Source organism: Epinephelus fuscoguttatus, linkage group LG22 (genome assembly GCF_011397635.1).
Source record: "Epinephelus fuscoguttatus linkage group LG22, E.fuscoguttatus.final_Chr_v1".
Classification (NCBI taxonomy): Eukaryota; Metazoa; Chordata; class Actinopteri; order Perciformes; family Serranidae; genus Epinephelus; species Epinephelus fuscoguttatus.
Window position 1 is genome coordinate 35809056 of NC_064773.1, and position 23476 is coordinate 35832531.

Below are 23476 nucleotides of genomic sequence, written 5' to 3' on the forward strand. Positions count from 1 at the left end.
AATATTTTTACTGTTTATATGTTGGACCTTATATATCTGGTTGGAAGGTGTAAAACTGAGCTATTTGTTTCCTTTTATTATTATGGTAACTCAGAAAAGGCAATGTCAAGTGATCCTAAAAATGAATTTAAAATGAATTGTCAGCATGTAGAGCTACAGTATTATTGGATTATGTTTGAGCAGGTGTCTTGTGTCGTGTTTCTTTGTGAGTATGAATGTAAATGTATTTTATGTTAGCTGCATTTTTGGTTGATGAACTTGGTGAGACCCCAGGAAGAGCAGCTGCTGTTAAGTTCCAGCAGCTAATGGGGATCTAATAAATAAATAAATAAGGGCTGGACATGGGGACTATTCAGAGGGCAGAAGTGTCCTTCAACACCATGGATTCAGAGGGAGCAGCGGTGCCAAGATTCCAATAATGGGCTGATAGAAAAGTGACTGAGCAGGAATTTGGGAGGAATTTGAAGGATTTGAAGAAATGGTGATGATGCAGTGTTGTTCAGTGAACATGAGACTGGGCCCAATTGTTCAGAGTCAAAAGCTGCTCATTGTATTCAAGACTGTGAATGTGGCAGCATGAGACCTTAGCCTGCAGTCCAGACTGAGTCAGCCAACCCCAGAAAAACATTAGTGGCTGTCTGTTCAGGCCGGATGTCCCTTATCAATGCCTGTCCTCACTGTCCCTACATGCAGACACTAATACAGAAATGTGAAGCAGTGTCTGCATTGACCATACGTTGCACTAGACTGTCGTCGCCAGTCATTTTGACCGACAGGGTCATAAAAATCTGGTCATAATCTATTTTTACCGGTCATTTTAATTTTCGTTTTTAAATGACAATAAAGATATTCAAAGACATTTAGTTTTCATTCGTTCATTTTTAATAAATCCAACAAGCAAGTTATAAAGTGTGCATTAATAAGGACATGAACGAAAAAAAGAATAGAAATCCACACACCCGTGCCATTAGGCTTCGCCCTGGACACCGGACGGAACTAACGCATCACTAACGCGTCCGGTGTGTCCAGGGCGTTATGTAGTTATGCCTGTAGACACAAAATTAAAATTGTTATGAAGTGATTATGGTATTGAAAAATGTGGTTGGTTATGCATTGTTGTGTTATTTTAAATTATAAACAGTATTTTCTCCTCACGTTCTTCAGTGCGTGCTGTTGTTATTTTATTTTGAAAATTGGCCAGGTTCTCTCGTCTTTTCTGTGTCCGACTTCCTGTTCGGTACAATCCGCTCAATCCAGCTTGACAGAAGCGCTCGCGGCTCCCGTGAAAAATAGACCAGACGCCGAACTGAAGCGCTGCCACCGCGGGTGCTCCGCTCTGCTCAGCGGCCCGTGTGGACAGTCAGATAGGTTAACATGGGCGCTGACTGAAAACTGTCTCTGCTGCTGGGCACCATGCTTCGGTTCCACGTCCGGTGTGTCCAGGGCGTTATGTCAACAATGCTACATGAAGCAGATGAATGACTTTTTCTCGGCAGTGTGAAAACGGCAGCCACTTAAACCACTGACTGTGCACTCCACCGCCAAGTGGGCAGGGGTGGTAATTGCAACCGGTCAAAATGACCGGCGGCCTTCAGATTTTCCGGTCATTGACGTAAAAAAACAGTCAATGACCAAGAATATCCGGTTAACGCGACCCCTGGCATTGACCCTGACAAAATGTCAAGTTTTGTGTTAGGTTTGAGCTGTTGTGTTGCATAAGGCTTGGAGCTTAGATCAGTGGAATAGAGAGAGAGTGTAGAGCCAAAAAATCCACAGAGAGTGTGGAAAATCCACAGAGAGTGTGGAAAAAAATCAGTGGCTACGTTTACATGCACGCTAATATTCCCCTATTATTCCAAACATGACAATATTGAGAATTTGATGCAGGTCATGTAAACAGCGTTCTCTATTTCAATATTTGAAATAAGGCCTTTTTTCCGAAATTGGCACTGTCTGTATAGCGGATAAAAAAACGTATTTATATAAATTCATAGGTATGGCTATGGGTAAAAATGAACTACAGATGGGTGGGCAGTGGGCTAGAACAGAAATCTATTTTTTTTTTCAGAATAAAACAAATGAAAAAGATATGCAGTATATGTGTAATATTTTGACATCTAACTCACTATCATCAAGCATCAGCATTTGTCACCAACGTGGAGGGCTCAAGCCATGAAACTTTGCAGCCCAAAGATGAGGTGGCAGTCTACATTGAGTTCAAGACACCCAAGGAAGATCCTTGTGAGGTTTTATGGTGGTGGAAGTAGGGCTGGGCAGTATGACAAAATTTTCATATCGCGTTTTTTTTTTTTAAATCATATCGGTTTTGCAGTATTTGGCAGTATTTGGCAGTATTTGGCGGTATTTTGCTCGAGTTCAGCCCACTTGACATGCTGTTGTGTTGTGCTATGGTCTATTCAATCGCTGGAATTTGTTATTTACGTGACAACGGCTGAACACAACACAGGCTCTGCTCCATCAGTGCCGTGCTCAATTATAATTGTCTCAGACTTGGGTCGGCTTCGGTCAGGAAAATGCGGCCCAAGCCGCGCTATGGTGTGCTCACCCGTGTGTGTGTGTGTGTGTGTGTGTGTGTGTGTGTACACATTTGTGTGTGTGTGCGCATCAGGGTGAAACTCATGTGGTGTGTTGCTGCTGAAATATGACTGCCGCTGCTAGTTGCATATAAGGGAAATACTGCTCTTTTTGGTATGAGTTCTTCTGGGTCATCATGTTTTGCTTCAGCAATGTGTACAGCTGCTTCGCTTTCAGGACTCTCTCCGGCAGCCATTCTCGCTTCTCAACTTTTCTCTAGGCTCTCACTCTAGCCGGTTCTAGCACACCTGTGGTGTGCAGCGGTGAAATGGGTCCCCGCTGAAACACTTTCCCGCCGAGCACTTTCCGGACGTTGTTTGGGCTATACACCAGTATTGCGGTATATGAAAAATTCATATCATAACGAAAATAAAGACCGGTTTTCGGTACAAACCAGTGTACCGCCCAGCCCTAGGTGGAAGGACCTTGCAAACAGGTTTCCTAACCTGGCAGTGATTAAATGTTTTCACCAACCACATATCGAACGCAGCCAGTTAAAGAGACTTTTCCTCTGCTGGATATGTAATTCAAGAACGGAGAACCCAGCTTAATGTGAGTGACTGTTGCCTGTGTGTGTTTAATCATGGGTGCAGGTCAGGTCGCAGGACTTTTATTAACAGGTGCGAGCGGGTGCCGTTTTGACTCAGACATAATGATGTGTAGCAGGTCGTGTCTGGTATTAAGCTTTACGGGTATGGGCGGGTGCACGTTTTCAAAAATGGACTAGTGCAGGACTCTAATGCATACAGCAGATTCACAATATGCGTCTCAATTGGGTTTTTCACTGTGGTAGACATGCATGCCCAAAAAAAAAGCCCACATTTAGGTTGAAAGGAGAAACACACCTACTTTGAAACATAATGAGACTTGGATATCAACAGGTTTTGGGATATGCTCAAATAACACAACACCTAGCTTTACAAGAAGCTGGCTGGACTATTTTGATGCAATGAAGCAAAATGACAAGTGGCTCCAGCTGTACTACTTTTCTATATTTTGACATGATAAACAACACGTAAGGCCACATTAATCGCACAGCCACATGTCAACAGGAATATCAGTGGAATAGTCATTTTCATTAGCCATGTAAACAGCTTAGTAGGAATATTGCCTTTTTCAGAACAAGGAAAAAAACAGACTACTTTGTCCATGTAAATGTTCTTGGTAATGGATGGAATAATCAAAACTATACCTTCAGGTCTCAAGTTGGGTTCTCAAATTTGGCAGCACAAGTCAGGTCAGGCCTTATGGCCCAGCTTCACTGCATGAATTGATTGCAAACTGATTTAGGGAATTTGCACCAGTAAACTAAAATACCAACTTAAATGAGTCCTGCATTGTTATGTAATTATATGGCCCTGTCTTGTTGAGGCCCTGTGTCAAAACTAGGGATACACAATATTGGATTTTTTGTTGATATCCCATATGCCGATATATAAAATCTTATTAGGCCGATAACCAATATTGACATATCCACTTTTTTCCCCAACTAATTTTAGTGATCATCAAGTCTCTCCTGTTGTGGAATTAACATCATATTATATTATTACTCTTATAGTCATGGCCCACCAGCAGATGGAGACATGAAATAGAATGCTTTTCAATGTATGTGATATTTATTCATTGTGCAAAACAAGAAAAAGCATGTTGGCTGATTCTGATTGTTCATTTTAAAGCCGATATCAGCCAATACCAATGACGTGCCGATATTATTGTGCATCCCTTAGCAAAGCCTAGTTTTCATGCTTTAATGTTACATCATATTCCATACTATAGTTACAGCGTATGTGTGTACATTAAGCAGAAAATGGAAAATGGCTATGCTCTCCATTCACAGAACATATTTATATTGTCGATCGAAAGATCAGCGGTTCGATCCCAGGCTCCTCCAGGCTGCATGTCGAAGTATCCTTGAGCAAGATACTGAACCCCAAATTGCACCCGATGGCTGTTCCATCGGTGTGTGAGTGTGTTAAAACTGAGTAGCAGGTGGCACCTTGTATGGTAGCCTCGGCCACCAGTGTGTGAATGTGTGTGTGAATGGGTGAATGTGACTCATAGTGTAGAAAGCGCTTTGAGTGGTCACTAGATGACTAGAAAGGCGCTATACAAATGCAGGTCCATTCAAGTTATTAAAATGACCACCGTTATCTGCTGCAGCATCAGTCATTAGTCATTAGTCATTAGTTATTAAGAAAAACTTTTGAAAAAATTTTGTCACAATTGGCCCAGGTCTCCCCTATCTAAAAGTACTGAGTTAGTCTCTCAGAATAATGAGAAACATTATGAAAATAATTTAGTGCCTGAAAATAATTACTTAAATAATTTCGAAAAAGTTGCTCATTAAGAGACTTAAATTTTAAAATAACTAACATTAATTAAGAGACAAAATCATTTATTTTTGTTTATATTGTAAAGAATTGTAAAATGTCCCTTTTACAAGGTAGTTCAGACATTGACAGTGACGATGTGTTGTTGAATGTTTGCATCAAAAGTTCGTATAGCCCACTTAGTGTGACGATCTGAGTGACTTGGAAACCTATTCAGATGGAAACACTCACCCATTCAGAGGGAATGAAAAGGGTCATGGTAATGCTAATTATGTGTTTGAGCTGTCTCACCTTCCAAGATAAACAGGACCACATTATGTCGCATTAGTGAAAGTACTTCACTCCTTTTCAGTTAAACTCTGCAGGCTACATGCAGCTTGACCATCACTGCAGCTGTGTGTGAGGATGAAATGCCAATTTCAGCCAGTGATCTCTCACTGACTGAGTGACAGCCTCATCCAAGTGACATTTTACAATTCTTCATATTTAAAACTAACGAAATTCATTAGTTTAGTGACATTTTACAATTCTTCATAAAATATGAAGAACTGTAAAATATCACTTCCATGAAGCTGCTCAGACATCAAAGGTAAGGCGCACAATAAGTGCACTTATTCCTGAAGCATCACCAGAGCTTGTTTGACATTCATCCATTTTCTCCCGTACATAATTAGGCTACACAATCCAAATCCCTCTCTCTTCCTCTTTTCTGTCTGTCTGTCTTTCTGTCTGTCAAAACTAGCTTGCATTTCACAGAGAGATGTTAAGAGTTTTACTGTGACAAAGTTACAAGCATTTGAAAATGGCAGGGGGGTAAAAATGACCCCTTGGCGGTTGTAGTGTTAATAAATAGTAATAGACATTTTATCACAAATTCCTTTTGCATCAGATCTTGTGAAATATCGCTTCCATGAATCTGTTTAGACAGACAGCGACAGATCAATGAAGTGAAGCCGTGCTGCGTGCGGCAGGCAGACCGTGTACAGAGCGTTGTACAGTCCAAACGTCAAAATGATCTAACGAAAGATTCTGCTTCAGTCCATATTTGTTGGCGTGTAGTCTTTGTAAAACAACATTTTCGCTGAGGTTAAAAAAATCCTCTTGTCTTTCGCACATTCTGTAAACGGAGTGGGGTGGTAAACTCAGCCGCTAAGATTAATGATTTAAACGCAGTTTTGTTCTTGCTGTACTATCGCTTGGTTCCCAGCCATATCACTTTAATTTTCATGCCACTCTGAATAACAAAATGCTGAAGCATAATATTTATGACTTATGATATGGTAGCCTGATAATCATTAAATATACTCTGTGTGGGAAGCTCTCTCCATAATAAGAGGCGCAGTAAACTGCCTCAGCTTCCACACTTACTGCTCCTCCTGATGGATAGACAGACCATTGCAGCTGGTTTCTACAAATTAAACTTAGGAGCGTTACCAGTCGGCTCCGTATGCTCTACGTCATCTCGGGGGATCTCATTAGAGCTATGAGCCTAGCCAGTTAATGACAGGGACCTGTCACGGATCGATCAGGGCTCCACCACCGACCAAATGGAAATTTGAAGTGGCTGCATCTGTACCTAGTGTAAGTACATTGTCTGGCAAAAAGGCATTTATGTATGGAACTCCTTACATGTGGAATCTTGCACAGAAGGACTAAAGTTGCACTCACGGGTTCCTCACGGCCATTGTAAAGCACTATTGCAGGATTTTTGTACGCAATAATCTATATGCAAATGTCAGGGTGTATTTCAGCTGGTCTTTGTAATCATGTGTAGTTGCCCTGTTTTTTTTGTTTGTTTGTTTTTATGCATTTTTTATAGTCCACTTAAAGCATATATTAACATACTTTTTGACTTTTCTTTGTAGTAATCTCATTTTATGTTTATATTGCTTGTTTTAGAGCTGTATTTTTTTGTTTTGCATTTTTGTTCTATGTTGCTGCCTATCTTGGCGAGGATACTCTTAAATGAGATTTTTTTTCTGGTTAAAAAGGTAAAATAAAATAAATTCATTTATTCATCAAACCCTTATTTAAGACCAACTGCAGCCATGTATACAAAGAGAGTAGACTACTGAAACATCGGCTGCCACAGAACAGAGAGGGGAGAGGGCCTGAGATGAAGATGGACTTTACAGTTTTTGAGTTTCTTAAAAAAAACTTCAGACTGCTGCTTGGGAATGTCATTTGTGTCAATATGAACCATAACATTGTGGACGTATGGGTGTTTGCCAAGCATTGACAGGATAAACTGGATGGTGTTAGCAATTTTAGTACCTGGTATGCAATGGGCTACTGCAGTTTTGGATTTAATATGTCTTATGATGGAGTCAACAATGACCTGAGATGTAGGAGCGTGCAGTGGAGGCTTGCTGCAAAAAGTTGAGTGCACAGCCCAAGCAGCTATGTGTCCACCAGCTGGTTTTGGGGGAGTGGCAGCCACTTTCGGTCGATGACCAGAGGAATTGAACGTGCAGCCTGGCGGAGCACCCAGAGCAGGGGGCAGTGGTGCACATCGGGGTAGCAGCAGTGAGTTGCGAAATAAAAATATTGGGCCCATATGGTACATAATCCTCAAAGTTGTGTTTAATCAAAGCACCATCATTCTGGGGCTTGGGGATATTATTTCACAATGGGTACTGGACTCTGAGTCTATCATGAAGCTGTCATGGTCTATGACTGCTGTTTACTTGTTAACTTGGAGGTGAGAATATACACAGCGCACTGAAGGCCATAAGTTGTGAGGATCAGAACTGATCTAACAACTTTTTTGCCTGTGGCCCTCTGAATTTGTTAACCCTGCCTTCTAGATTCAAACTGTTGTACACAGTGTAATGTCTCCCTTTGCCACCTGTCAATGTGTCCTGCTCTGATCCCAACATGTGATCTGGCTGCATTCATACCTGCATTCACAGCTGTCCACTCCTCACATTTGACTGCCAGTGACTCATCCCAGTGACTGTCTGTGTTTGCATGCAAGCACATAACATGTGGAACTGCGCCTGTATATAAACATGTCCGTGTGTGCACATTTTGCATGCATTCATACATACCAATGAGCAGTGGTTCTGGGCTATTTATAGAGCAGCTATATTAGCTCACTGTATGTGTCAGCTGCCGCTCTCAAAATGGCCACAGACAGCACGAGCAACAGCAGGAAAACTAGGTGGCAAAGTAGGTAGAACAAATGAAAGTGCCTGCTCACAGCTTCAAAATGTGTGTGTGTCTGTATGTGTGTGTGTGAGCTTTGGGTGTGTGAGAGGCTGCTAGCTGCAGGGCAATTTAGTCGTCAAACAGGTCCACAAAATATACATGAACGCAAATGTGCACAGGGAGCTAGAGTTGCTCATAACCATGGAAAGGCTGCACACAAACACACACACACACACACACACACACACACACACACACACACACACACGTGTTCACATGCAGCACCCCAACAAGTAGAGCCTGTTCAGCGCAGGAGACCAGCCGCTGAGTCACACTTGCTTGTCAAACTTGTGTCCCACTGACAGCAAAGACTCGTGCCCAAGCAAATCCCTCCATTGTAGTGTGTGTGTGTGTGTGTGTGTGTGTGTGTGTGAGAGGAGAGACTAAGAGGGAGAAGGGAGAAGGGTGAAGGGCAAGAGCATGACTGATAGAAGGAGAAAGCCTCAACAGCAGTGAGAGAAAGTCAAGACTGTGTAGCTATCCATTCACACTGGTTGTCTGTGTGAGTCTGACAGGATGGGCAAACAGAGATATTCATGTATTCCTCCAGCAGGGCAGAGAAGCAGGGAGGCAGAGGGACAGAAAGGCACAGAGAAAGAGAGGCAAAGAGGCAGAGACGTGGGCGTTGATGAAAGCTAAGGGAAATCTCTGTGCCTGCCGACCAAACAAAGCAGCCCCTCACTCCCTGAGATTCAAAGTGCTGCTCTGCCTCTTTGCATCTATCACTCTTCCTATCGCTCTTTTTTTTCTGTCTCGACACATTCCAACTCACTTGATGAAGCAGCGAGCTCCCTCGAATGTGTATCCTTCCTCCCATCCTGTTGGTAAATCTGTGAGGACGGGAAGGGAAAAGAAAACACAAGACACAGAAACATAAGCGGCTGTGCAGACAGATATGAAGCTGATTGCATGCACACACACACACACACACACACACGCACACCTGCACAGCAATGCAGTGTCTGGAACACAAATAGCTCATTTGGCTTGTGCCCTTTAACGCAATTCCGCGCCCCCTCCCCAATAACCAGAACAGATATCGCAGGATTACTCAATCATTGTGCGTCGGTGCGTGGACTGCTCAGCCTCCAGCTGTTTGGATACACTGCTGATCTGCATGTTACGATGCCTTCCCACACGCCATGCCTTCCTGTCGCGGCAGATGTGTCTTTCATTTCTGAATATCGGCTTTGCACTGACGCACTGCATTGTTCTCTCAGCAGCCTCGGTTGCCTGTACGTGCTCAGAAAACAGAGTTTCTGCAGCGCAGCGGGTTTCAGTGGGACATATGTCAGATGTCACTGCAGGGAATCGGCTCCGAAATCGGTTCACGCCTACGTGACGGAACTTTTAAAAAGTGTGTCGCAAAGTGTCCAGGTGGAGCGAGCCAGAGAAGGTGGGGAGGGGGGGACGCTGTGCGTAATGGGCCGCCAAAGGAGAGCAGAGAGGGGAGCGGAGAAGCAGAGGAGGCTGTTGCTTTGCTGCAGAGAGAAGAAATCTACCCTCATCGTCTTCCACGGCTCTCTGCAACTTGTCGTCCCTTTATATTCTGCACTGTGACGCGCGATAAACCTTTCCCAGGTGCTGCGTGCGCGTGCGCGCGTGTTTTCACAGGGATAGAGGTGGAAAAACACATTGTTAGATTGTTTACCTGGAGTTTTTCTGTGCCCCGTGATTACAGCTTCTCCAGTAACAGGATGTAACCAGGTTGTGCTCTTTGCTTCTTCGCTGTTGGTGGAAGAAAACGGGGAAAAGGTGAACAGAGAACGCGAAAAAAGACAAACAGGAAAAATACGTTGGAGTATTAAGCAGTGCGTATCCATAAATCCGTGTGTCCGCGTGATATTTACTTGATGAAGAATATGCGTCCATCCCGAGTCACCCCATAACTCCAAGAAGAGGGAAGGCTGGAGAGCCAGTCCGGCTTAGGATCGGCCGCCATGTCTAGCTGAGAGCTCCACTGCTCTGGGTTACTATACACAGTGGCTGGAGTGCGCGGCGCCGTGCCAAGCGCGCGCACGCACAATCCCTCTCGCGCGCCTGCATGAGACGGGAGCGCGCCTAAGGGATAAAGACACGAGTAATGGTTTTCTGCCAAGTGAGGGCAGGCGATGGGGTATTTTTTGGCAAATGTCCGCATGGGTGGGAGACTAAATTGGCCAAAATTAACGTTCACTATAAGTGTGATTCCTGCATGCGCTGTCAGAGTGGCTTTGCAGTTCATAATCAGTCAACCAATAAATCAATCAGTATACAGTAAACAATATTCAATATCAATTAAAATTAAATCAAGACTGAATAAAAATGTGAGTAATTAAAATGCAGAGACACGTTCATGATAAAATGCTAAAAGAAATGGGTTTAAAAATGATGAGGAACAACATTATGAGCTGTATGTATATGTTTCTCAAAAAACGGCAGGTGGTTATGTACAGCATATGTGTTTGTATATGTAAAGATGGTAAGAGTATAAAGTTTTGTGTTTCTTTCTCTTCTTTGAACATAGCGGGTTTACAGTGTGTATGTGTGACGACCCACCCGTCTGGCTTCCTATGTTGTTCTGCTGGCTTCCTCTTGCAGGAGCTAACAACTAGCTGCACCTGCAGTGGGAGTGGCAAAAGGTACAAAAGGGGAGAGTTTAATTTAGTTTAACACATGCTACAGCACTGCATGCCAATGGTGTAAATATCACAGTGCAACCAGTGAAGAGTGCCACGGCCCAGACACTGACAGGGGCCCATGTACTAAGGTGAAGTTTAGCTGCTCGGAGAAATCAGTGGTGGTCCAGGGCAGGCTGTTAAGCCCCCTCTCCACCAAGCAGTCCAGAAGGATTCATTTAAGTAAGCATTTTGGGATTTTTGGTTGTGGATGGTACCAATGAAAACATTCCTTACCGTCCCCATATTTGGCCCCCCCACTGTTAGGGTACCTATCACACAGATCTGGTACTTAAAGGTGGGCTAGAAACACTGCAGTCTGTTGATTGGTCAGTGGAGGCCCGGTCACTCTTGCCCGGGGCTGAGGCAGGTTTTGAAGCTTATGTAACCATTATTAACACCGTTGCAAGTCTTACATATTTTAGTAAACTATAAGTATAAAATAAAAGGATGTTTTGCTGCCTCTCACAGCAGCTGTAGTCTAAGAAAGAAATTACTTGATTCACTGGGTCGACTGCTGGCAACTTTTAAGGTGGAGCGTTTTACTTGTAATGTTACTCAATGCATGAGTTGATGACATGAATCCATCAACACAGCTTAAATTTCAGCTTTGACCATTCCATTAGTTTTATTGTCTCTCTCTGATGACATACGCTTTTAGTAATGAGTGGATCTTCAAGCCTTTAGAATATATATATTAATTTCACCCAGATTTATACAAACTGCATTTGTTCTAATCCTCATTTGAAAAAAGAAAAAAAAAAGTGTCACAGAGCATCGTTCCTGTGAGCTACGGCAACACGTGTGCTTGCCTGAGAAGGACCAAATGCACAGATCTGCTATTTTTAAATATCCCATGGATATTTAAAATATCCATCTGTCCTGTTTTGCTCTGAAAATGTCAGTGTACATCCTCATTCTGTGGAAGATAAATGAGGTGCATACTTCCATCTATGTCACTGGTGATGAGGAAGTACAGCGAGTGCTGGATGGAGCATTGAGTGACAACAACCTCGCCCACATTTAAAAGTACTGTTTGCGGTGAAAATGGTAAACAGACCTAGGGTCTAGGTACCATATCTGAAGGGATACTTTTGGTTCCAAAGGTACCATCCTGAAGGGTTTGGAGGAAACGAGACTTAAAGAGGCAACAGATAGCATTTTTTCCTAAATATATCATTATGAAAATAATGTGGGTTGCACAGGGTAGTGGCCACAGTAAAATCAGACTATCAGCGTTTACATAGGTTACTTAGTGACTTTGCAATCTTTGTAATAAGCTTCTGCCACCGGTGCTGAAATTTCGCAGAAAAAATCTACTTTACGGCAGGAAACGCATCATGTATTGCGAAACTGGTCGGTCAGCCAATCAGGGACTGGAGCTGGTCCTTATGAGGAGTTGGGCATGAGATAGTTGAGTCACAAGCACAATGGCAAACGGACAAAGTTTGGAGACAAGTGAAAAACAGCCTAGCAAAAGAAAACGAGCTCCTCTGTCTGAGGAGGCAAAGAAGAGCAAACAGAGTGATAAAAGAAGAGGAAAAACAAGAGTAAACCTCAGTCAGGGGCATTGATTGAGGCAGCTCTGTGACCAAAGAGGCCTCAAAACCGATGTCCAGCTAGCTTTCTTTCTAATGGATCAGTAATAGGGATGTAACGATTACCGATATTACAGTAAATTTCGGTTAGGTTAATTTTTACACCGTAAGAATGACCGTTTATGTTTAAATTAATTGCATTATCGCGGTGGATTATCAGGATATGTAATAACAGCCTCATTCAAGTCTCGCGATGCAGGCGCTGCGTGAATGCGTAGCATGTGTAAACACAAAGAATGAAAACATGGCGGAAGCGGCACTCAGGACATTTCCCCCCCCCAACTAAACGCACAAAGTTTGAGGTCTGGGCGTACTTTGGGTTTCTGAAGAATGCCAAGGGCAGCTGGTGGAGGACAACTATCCTGTGTGCAGAACATGCAGAAAGAAAGTTACTGTGAAGGGTAGCAACACTACAAATCTGCTGGCTCATCTCTGTGACATCATCATCCACAGCTTTACAGCCAATGCAAGTTATGCCATGCAAACGTCAGTTATTGTGTGAGGGACTTCGGTTTTACTGAGATTGTCATAATGTGTAACTCTCAACGTATACGGCACATTTGAGCCGTATCTGTCCTCCTAAACGGTGACTAGGTTTTCTGTTTTCGTTTAAGACACTTAGGAGCTAATACTAGCTGATTAGCTAATAGCCGTATTATCAGCTATGTTGCTAACATTAAGTGTTTCAAAACGAAACAGAGCTGTAAACACTGAGTGGAGCCGACAGAATATAAACCGACGTAACGTAACGCTAATTGAGATCAACTATGACTGAATCACTGTGATTATGGTTATTGTATGGCGAGCTAGAATCGATATAGACGGCCAGTTATGCTTTCTCGACATAAGCTCAAGGAAACTACATAAAACACTGCCGTGTTAACCTTTGACTGAGAGCATGCACTCCTTTTCTCATACAGGTGATCCTCTGACTCACATGCACACTTCTAATGTGTGAATTATTCTGTGTAATGATGACCATTGCCCTTAGGGTTTTTTTGGTTTCTCCTGCACATTTGTGATATCTATTCTATATATTGTATGTCTTTTGTTCTACTCTTGCATTGTTTTGTTTTATATATATTTTTCCTCTTGTGCTAATAAATAAATAATTAATATATAAATTGTTTACATATTTTGCTGACTGTTAAAATGCACCAGACAAATAAGCTTTGCTCCTGTAATGTGTTTACATATTTTGTTAATTTAAAATAAAATTTTCTGTTGCTGTGCCAATCCCTTGCCCCTTTAATGTGAAAGTTTCGTTTTAATACAAGATTTTGGCTGTTAACATTTTAGTATGATAAGGAAGTTACAAGATTTAGTGAAGTTATTTCAATGTATCTTAAAAAAAAAATCACAATATTATCATTTATCGTGATAATTTGGTCACTATAATCGAGATATCAAATTTTCCATATCGTTACATCCCTATTAGATACTGTTAATGTCACGTATTATGCTTCTGTGCATTGATAGCTCTTTTTTAGTCTGTTTCTGCATTATGTTGAGGAGGGCCATGCCTGTATATAAATATATACAATGGGTACGGAAAGTATTCAGACCCCTTTAAATTTTTCACTCTTTGTTTCATTGCAGCCATTTGCTAAAATCAAAAAAGTTCATTTTATTCCTCATGAATGTACACTCAGCACCCCATCTTGACAGAAAAAAACAGAAATGTAGAAATCTTTGCAAATTTATTAAAAAAGAAAAACTGAAATATCACATGGTCATAAGTATTCAGACCCTTTGCTCAGTATTGAGTAGAAGCACCCTTTTGAGCTAGTACAGCCATGAGTCTTCTTGGGAATGATGCAACAAGTTTTTCACACCTGGATTTGGGGATCCTCTGCCATTCTTCCTTGCAGATCCTCTCCAGTTCTGTCAGATTGGATGGTGAATGTTGGTGGACAGCCATTTTCAGGTCTCTCCAGAGATGCTCAATTGGGTTTAGGTCAGGGCTCTGGCTGGGCCAGTCAAGAATGGTCACAGAGTTGTTCCGAAGCCACTCCTTTGTCATTTTAGCTGTGTGCTTAGGGTCATTGTCTTGTTGGAAGGTGAACCTTCAGCCCAGTCTGAGGTCCTGATTACTTTGGAAGAGGTTTTCTTCCAGGATATCTCTGTACTTGGCCGCATTCATCTTTCCTTCAATTGCAACCAGTCGTCCTGTCCCTGCAGCTGAAAAACACCCCATAGCATGATGCTGCCACCACCATGTTTCACTGTTGGGACTGTATCGCGCAGGTGATGAGCAGTGCCTGGTTTTCTCCACACATACCGCTTAGAATTAACGCCAAAAAGTTCAATCTTGCTCTCATCAGACCAGAGAATCTTATTTCTCATAGTCTGGGAGTCCTTCATGTGTTTTTTGGCAAACTCTATGCGGGCTTTCATATGTCTTGCACTGAGGAGAGGCTTCCGTCGGGCCACTCTGCCATAAAGCCCCGACTGGGGGAGGGCTGCAGTGATAGTTGACTTTGTGGAACTTTCTCCCATCTCCCTACTGCATCTCTGGAGTTCAGCCACAGTAATCTTTGGGTTCTTCTTTACCTCTCTCACCAAGGCTCTTCTCCCACGATTGCTCAGTTTGGCTGGACGGCCAGGTCTAGGAAGAGTTCTGGTCGTCCCAAACTTCTTCCATTTAAGGATTATGGAGGCCACGGTGCTCTTAGGAACCTTGAGTGCTGCAGAAATTCTTTTGTAACCCTGGCCAGATCTGTGCCTTGCCACAATTCTGTCTCTGAGCTCCTTGGGCAGTTCCTTCGACCTCATGATTCTCATTTGCGCTGACATGCACTGTGAGCTGTAAGGTCTTATATAGACAGGTGTGTGCCTTTCCTAATCAAGTCCAATCAGTTTAATTAAACACAGCTGGACTCCAATGAAGGAGCAGAACCATCTCAAGGAGGATCAGAAGAAATGGACAGCATGTGAGTTAAATATGGGTGTCACAGCAAAGGGTCTGAATACTTATGACCATGTGATATTTCAGTTTTTCTTTTTTAATAAATTTGCAAAAATTTCTACATTTCTGTTTTTTTCTGTCAAGATGGGGTGCTGAGTGTACATTCATGAGGAATAAAATGAACTTTTTTGATTTTAGCAAATGGCTGCAATGAAACAAAGAGTGAAAAATTTAAAGGGGTCTGAATACTTTCTGTACCCACTGTATATGTATGCAAAAAAAAAAGTGGATCAGTTGCTCGCTGCTAAAAATGTGGCCCATCGACATTATCTGGTTTTGAAATGCGGCCCAGTTGAAATAGTAATTGAATAGCCCTGCTGTAGTTTGTTTGTTTGTTAGCTATCTAACAACACATCAAAAATAATCATAGGCCAGTCTTGTTCAGTGAATCAGTTTATCATGTACACTCAACACAAAATATTTAAGATTGAATATATCAACCTGGTTGTTCTATACACACATTTGGTTTATTAGTACTATTAAATAAATCTCATTATTTACCCTGAGTTTAAACCCCCTAACTTGGGTTGGAACCAGAAACCCCCTTTTGCTGTGAGGCGACAATGCTAACCACTGCACCACCGTGCCACCTATATACTCACCCTATACTCATCTTCATTCCTATTTTATTCTTTTTTCCTGCTATTGCCCATTTTTCAGTTATGTATGAAACACAACTGGCTGCCACAGATGAGGGGAAAAAGTATGGAAAATGTTACCAATCTCTCCTCATAACTCCAACTGAGACCTTGATATGGTGTTTCTACAAATAAAAACCATCATGACACCAGTTGAGACCTTGATATGGCTTTTCTACAAATATCCTAAAAACCAACAAAGTATTTTTACTGAAGTGTTGTTTCACCAGGAGCCTCAAGAGGAGATTCAGTGTCACAGATTCTCCAAGTCAGTGGAACTCTACTGGAGGGGTGGAGAGCATTCTTCCTTAAGATATTCTCTTACAACTTCTTTCAATTACAACTGCTCCATTTCAGAAAATTGCTTTTGTTAAATTTACAGATTGTCCTCATCCTCAACCATTGTTGAGGACAAAATCTTGGGACAAGGAGTTGGGACATAATCTAATTTATTTATTCTTTCCCCAACATTCATTAATGCTGGCAAAATATAATTTAAGATATCAAAATTATTGCTGTTAAACCTTGTAATGGGCCAACCTCCCAGTGATTTCATTTTTTCTTAAATACCATACATGATGGATGTCAGAGGTAAGATCTGACAGAGTTGGCAAAAATGTCTATGTTTATTATTTTTCACAGCAGTCATAGTAAGTAGCCATTTTGTTTTTTAAAGTTGCTTAGAGTTCTCTCAATGTCAATCAAAATACTCATTTTTAAACTATAATTCTTATGTAGTTTGGATTTAGAAGGGCTACACAGTAGACCTGTTATGGTTGAGACACACCTAATAGCAATATTATTTAATGTATTTATCAAAAAATAGAAAGTTTACCAGTACCTGAGCAGCATTCACACCTTTTTGGAAACCAGGAGGTGAGACAGGAGTCCTTGTGATGTAACTAATCCCCTGTATACTTGACTAAAGGATGTTTTTGTAGAAATCTGACAGAGTTGACAAAAATCTGAGACAAATCTTTAAAGGGCCAACAATTTCATTTCAAGAAATATATATTTTAAACCAATGATGATTCTAGCAGTATTTTTTTTTAACATGGATGTTATCAATATGCACTGTTAACACATTTCTTTAATTCTTTGAAGCTGTGACATGGCATACTTAGAGGTTTAAAAAATGAAAGCAGAAGAAACTATTTTAGAAATCATATTTATTAATTGTAAATAAATCCTTTAAAAATAACGCTTCTCCTCAGAAATAGGATTTGTGTGTTGATTAGATATAATTGAAAAGGATTTTTTTTTCTTTTTTGGCAAGACATTAGTCCCAGTTCTCATGAATGGGTGTCCTCTATTGTAATGCAAATGGATACCAATCTCATGAATAAAATATATTTTATTTGACATGAAATACAACAATTCAACTCATTCAGTATAAAATCCTATATATAATTCCTATTGGCAAATACAAACTACTGTTCATGGGATACAACGAATCAATGTGGCAACTGCTATCACACCTTTAGGCTCTGCACATGCATATGATGTTATTGGTCGAAGGTCATTAAGCAGCTCTCTTATATTCTACATGCATTCCAATATCCCCTTTACTTTGCCTGGCAATCTATTGACCTTTACCATGAACCCACTCCACAAGAGCTTTCTCTTCATTTCACTGAAGGCCCTGACACACCAAGCTGACAGTCACTCCTCAGTCAATATCAGGCCGTGTGTGAGCGTCTGTTGCCTTAGTTTTTGCGGTGTGTCCTGTACCATTGGTACTTGTCGTCCCTTGCCTGCTTTTTTCTGCCAATTCAGCATGATGAATGAGCATGAATGATGAATCAGCAGTGGAGACGACAGAGCCCATCAGTGAATGAAATCACTCTGATTGGCAGTTCAGCGCAGAGAAGAGAAACAGAAGTGAGGAAAGTAAACAAAGAGCTATAGTCAAGAGGGCATAGAATCTAAACAAACTTTTATTAGGTAAGATAAATTTTTTTAGCTGTTGAGCTCCTTAGCAGAAATAGTAGCACACAATACATAGCTTTTGCTCTTTTGATATCTGTTTGTCTTGTTAATGTGCTAATTGGCTAACAAGTGTAGAGTTCATCCTGTCAGTCTTCCGGTTTGGCACGTTCTAGTTGGCTGTAGTCTTTTTTTAAAGATATTTTTTTTAGCCATTTTGCCTTTAATGGACAGGACAGGTAAGTGTGAGAGAGAGAGAGGTGGGATGACATGCAGCAAAGGGCCACAAGCTGGATTCGAACGCAGGCCGCTGCGGCAACAGCCTTGTACATGGGGCGCCTACTCTACCACTAAGCCACCGACACCCGTCAGCTGTAGTCTTTGCGGTGTGTTCATGTGCAACTTTCTGCCCGAGACACCGGTACAGTCGGCCTATATCGCTGCAAGTTCTTTGATGTCGGTTTGGTGTGTCTGGGCCTTAACAATCGTAGGTACATGTCATCTAACCTTGTTTGAAAGACAAATACTAATTCACATACTACACAGCAAAATCAGCAGTGCTAATCCAACACTTTGAAAGTGTCTATATTGGTCCACACTACATAGAGTAAAATTCAATCAGGAGAGACGTTTTTATAGTAAAAAGAATATTTATGGACTTCCGGTGACGTCATGAGTAGAACAACAGGTTAGAGACGAAGCTCCGTCAGAAAAACTTGGAAAACAGTGACAACCATAGATATTTAAGGTCTTCAGATTAGAAACGAGCATCTGAACAAGATGTCCTCCTCCTCGAGGAACAAAGGAGCTGGAAAGCAGGGAACTTTGAAAGAAACAAGCGATAAAACATCGAGCTCGGACAGCGCTAGCTTAAATGCTACTAGCCACATGATGTGCGAAACCGAGTCTCTGCTCATAGAGGAAATGAAAAAACTTCGTGAAGAAAATACTCAGGGGCATAAACAAACTACACAGACCCTTGAGCGACTGGAAAAAGCTATGACGGACATTAAAGAGCAGCTTGGTGACCATCAGCAGAGGATTTGCGGGCTGGAAGGAAGAGTGAGTGGAGTGGAAGATGCGGGCGCAAGGCAGCATCGCGTGCTACGATATCTTCTTCAACGTGATAAACAACTCACAGATGTATGTGACGACCTACAAAACAGGCTGAGAAGAAATAACATTCGAATATTCCAAATACCAGAGATGAGTGAGCAAGGTGATGTTGTTGAGTTTGTGAAAGGCTTGCTGCCCAAAGTGCTGAAACTGCCAGCTGACTTGGATATTAAAATCGAAAGAGCACACCGCGCACTCCAGGTCAGACCGACAAGCCCAGCAGCACCCCCCCGATCGATCATCGTGAGATTTCTGGACGCTGCAGTAAAGGACATTGTTTTGCAACAAGCATGGAGTCAAGGACAGGTGATGTTTCAAGACAAGAGGATTTTCTTTGATCAAGATTATTCTCCTGAGCTACAAAAGAAGCGAGTTAAAGTTCATGCAGTCATCAAGCAGTTAAAGCAAAAAGGCATTCAGGCAAAGTGCCTTTATCCAGCGCGACTGAAGCTTAAGATGGACTCGGGAGAAAAGACTTTCCCCACGCTGACGAGCGCCGCTGACATTCTGAGGGAGTTGGGAGTCCAGGTGCAGTGTGGAGAGAAGGAGCGCATTGAGGAGAGACTGACTGAAGGATGGACCATTAGCGCAAAGAGGAAGAGAAACAACATGTTGGCAGCATCGGATCTGAACGCCATGATGGAGGAGGAGGAGGAGGACGAAGAATAGTTTGAACAAGGTATAAGATATTTAAAACCACTTTACTGACTGGAGACTCGAGGTTATTAAAGCTACATAGTTGAATATATATGGACAATGATTGTAGGCTGTTAAAGCTTGATAAAAACCCTTAAGTTGCCACAAAATGTTAAATAATACAAAAGATATATTCTGACGGAAGACTCTTTATGTTTACATGAGTGATTCACACTCACTAAGACCCTTCTTACATGTTAATGTAATATTGGTCATTATTGCTCATTGTGTGCTATCACCCACAGAGAGGTCAGGTCACCACTCTCTGTCCCATTATCACCGGGGGTCAGACATAGTTACGGATTATGTTCTGTGTCTGGCTGGAAATGTGGAAGTTCTGTTCTATGTTCTTAATGTTCTCTATGTTCTTAATGTTTTGTTTTACCTGAGACAAGTGATGAACCTTAGTTTGTTTAGTCCAATATGTTTGGAGCTAATAACAACAAGGAAAGGAGGGGAAGAAAGGGAAAAAGGAGGGAAAGAGAAAAGAGAAGGAAGGGAAAGAAAAAAAAAAGAAAAAGACAGGGTTGTGTCGCATGAAACAATTAACGTACAGGGATGACATTACTTAATTTAATCACCTATAATGTAAAGGGAATAAACAGCCCAATTAAAAGAAAAAAGATACTGGGACATTTGAAGAAAATGCACTGTTCTATAGCTTTACTTCAAGAAACACATCTTACAGAAATAGAACACGAAAAATTAAAAAGGGAGTGGGTGGATCAAGTTTATAGCAGCTCTTATGGAAAATGCAAAAGAGAGGGGTAGCTATATTATTCTGTAGATCTGTGTATTTTCATTGTGAAAAGGTCTGTCAGGATATAGAGGGCCGCTATGTTATGGTTATAGGGACAATTGCTGGATTTAAAATAACGATTTTGAATGCTTATGCACCTAATGAGGACTGCCCTTATTTTTTCAAAAAGCTTGCGCATCTGGTAGCAGACAATAGGGAAGGTATTTTTATTATGGGTGGGGACTTTAACTGCGTACTGAATAATAAATTAGATAAATTACCAATATCCTCAAAACCTCAAACCAGAATGTCTAAAAGTTTAACAAACATGTTGAAAGAATTAGGGTTAACTGATGCGTGGCGCTACTTTCATACAAACAAGAGAGATTTTACCTTTTGGTCACAAGTGCATGGGAGTTATTCACGGCTAGATCACTTTAGTTTCAAAAAAAGACATACACCGGATTAAAAAATGCGTGATTGAATCAATGACCATTTCAGATCATAGCCCAGTCATAATGGCACTCGACTTGGGTGGAGCCATGTATGAAATATTGGAGAATTAATGTCTCATTGCTGACAGATGCTAGAATCAGAGAAGAAATAAGGTTGGCTATATCTGAATATTTTGCTCTGAATGATAATGGAACCGTCTCACCCTCCATTTTGTGGGATGCAGGAAAAGCCACAATAAGGGGAAAAATAATATCTATAGGCTCAAGGTTGAAAAAAGACAGGCTTAAAAAACAAGTGGAATTAGAAACTGAAATTAAGAGATTAGAAAGGGAACATAAACAGCATGGGAAACAAGAAGTGCTTGATAAACTTAAAGAAAACAGAACCAAATTGGATGAAATATTAACATATAAGGCAGAGGGTGCCCTCAGGTTTATTGATAGAAAATACTACGAACTGGGAAATAAGGCAAGCAGGTTATTATCATTTCAATTACAGAAGGCACAAGAGTCGGATAGTTCCTAAGATTAAACAACCTTATTCTAATGATGTTAAAACGAGCCCAAAAACAATATCAGATGCCTTTGCTAAATACTTTGAACAACTATATAAGGGTCAATTACAAGAATCAAAAGGAGAAAAATAAAGGATTTCTTTAAAATCTCAAGTTGGCCAAACTGACCATTGATGAAGCCTCTGCACTAGTAGAACCAATTAGAGAAGAAGAGATTAAAGAAACAATAGTTAAATTAAAAATAATAAATCACCAGGCATGGATGGATTTTCCGGAGAATATTATAAAGTGTTTGTTAATGACCTTACTCCTGTATTATGCAGGCTATATAACTATGCGCTAAATTCTGGAAATCCTCCACAATCATGGTCAGAGGCTATCATTACAGTCTTGCACAAGGAAGGAAAAGATCCATCACAGTGTTCTAGTTATCGTCCTATAAGTCTTCTGTGTGTGGACTACAAAATATTAACATCTATTTTGGCAACGAGAATACAAAAATATATTAAAAAATTAATAAATCCAGATCAGACAGGGTTCATATCAGGTCGCCATGGGACAAATAATATAAGGAGAGTGTTAAACTTACAGTCACTTATGGCAAAAGGTGCACAAACGTCAATGCTTCTCAGCTTAGACGCTGAGAAAGCATTTGACCGGGTAGATTGGCAATTTCTAGAACAAACACTTATTGAGATGGGATTTGGTGAAAAATTTGCTAGTTGGTTTCGGTTGTTATACAAGAACCCCAAATCGAAAATTAGAGTAAATGGGCATTGCTCGGAGTTCTTTGATGTAGAGAGAGGAGTAAGACAGGGGGATTCTCTTTCCCCCGTCCTCTTTGCTCTCAGCATTGAGCCTCTGGCGGAGGCCATACGACAGGATGCTCGGATTGAGGGGGTTGAGGATGGTGGGGGGAGAACTCACAAAATTTCCCTCTTTGCAGATGATATCCTGCTTTTTATAAAACATCCTAATACTACAATACCTCGACTCATGCAGTGCTTGAAAGATTATGGAGATATCTCTGGATATAAAATTAATCAAAATAAATCAGAGGCAATGATGATATCAGGGATGTGGCCAAGTCAACTTAACGAGATAGTATCATTTCGTTGGTCTAAAGTAGGGTTTAGGTATCTAGGAATTATTATAACATCTCAAACCACAAACCTTTTTGAAGCAAACTATAATAAGTTAATCAAACAAATAAGGAGTGATCTGACTCGGTGGGAAGTCCTCCCCCTATCTCTGTATGGAAGAGTGGAAACAGTACGGATGAACCTGCTTCCCCGGCTCCTATTTTTATTTCAGTCCCTACCCATTAAAGTTCCAATTTCCACCTTTAACATGTTAAACAAATTAATCTCTCAATTTATATGGCAACACAAGAGACCCAGAATTAGACTTAAAATACTTAATTTGGCTAAGAAAAATGGAGGTCTGGCATTGCCGAATTTGAAATTTTATTACTGGGCAGCTCAGCTAGCAACGATTGTGGGTTGGATAAGTGGAGACGAGGAGGCAAAGTGGGTTCAAATAGAACAGGGTGAAGTTAAGGGTGCACTGTTATCTATCCTACCCTTTGTGGATTTGAAGCAAGTCAACAAAATGAAGATTGGAAACGAATGGATAAAACATACTTTAAAGATTTGGGGGGAAGTTAAAAAGATGTTTGGAGATAGTGGGTCTATCTCTAGAGCTATGCCCATAGTGGGGCAACATTGATTTTCCACCTTCGGTTTCAGATCATGGTTTTAGGAGATGGGCGGCTAAAGGTCTCACTATCTTTAATCAATTATTTGAGGAAACACACTTAAAATCCTTTACCCAGCTTCGGGAACAATTCGACCTTCCCTCCAATGATTTTTATAGATATTTGCAAATTAGGCACTATATTACAAATCATAAAGACAAAGAGCGAATTGGCAAAACTCCAAATAGTATAGAACAATATTTTATTGAAATCTTGGAAAAACGTCTCCCATCACGTAAACATGTTTCTCATCTCTATAAAAGACTTTCATCAGACT

At 41.1% G+C, this 23476-nt stretch overlaps 1 protein-coding gene across 15 annotated transcripts in view; it reads right to left on the reverse strand.

Annotated features, from left to right (window-relative positions):
• LOC125882978 (pleckstrin homology domain-containing family A member 5-like) overlaps positions 1-10190 on the reverse strand; it is a 603488-nt gene extending 593298 nt beyond the window's left edge. For 4 of the 15 annotated variants that reach the window (XM_049567036.1, XM_049567042.1, XM_049567037.1 and 1 more), the window contains exons 1-3: positions 9986-10190; positions 9787-9863; positions 8908-8965 (exon numbers count right to left, since the gene is read on the reverse strand). In XM_049567036.1, coding sequence (XP_049422993.1) covers positions 8908-8965; positions 9787-9863; positions 9986-10077 — 227 coding nt within the window. In that variant the 5' untranslated portion in view covers positions 10078-10190. The remainder of the gene's footprint in view (positions 1-8907; positions 8966-9786; positions 9864-9985) is intronic. The other 11 variants (XM_049567051.1, XM_049567039.1, XM_049567050.1 and 8 more) reach the window with 6 other exon arrangements.
• Positions 10191-23476: the final 13286 nt, after the last annotated feature.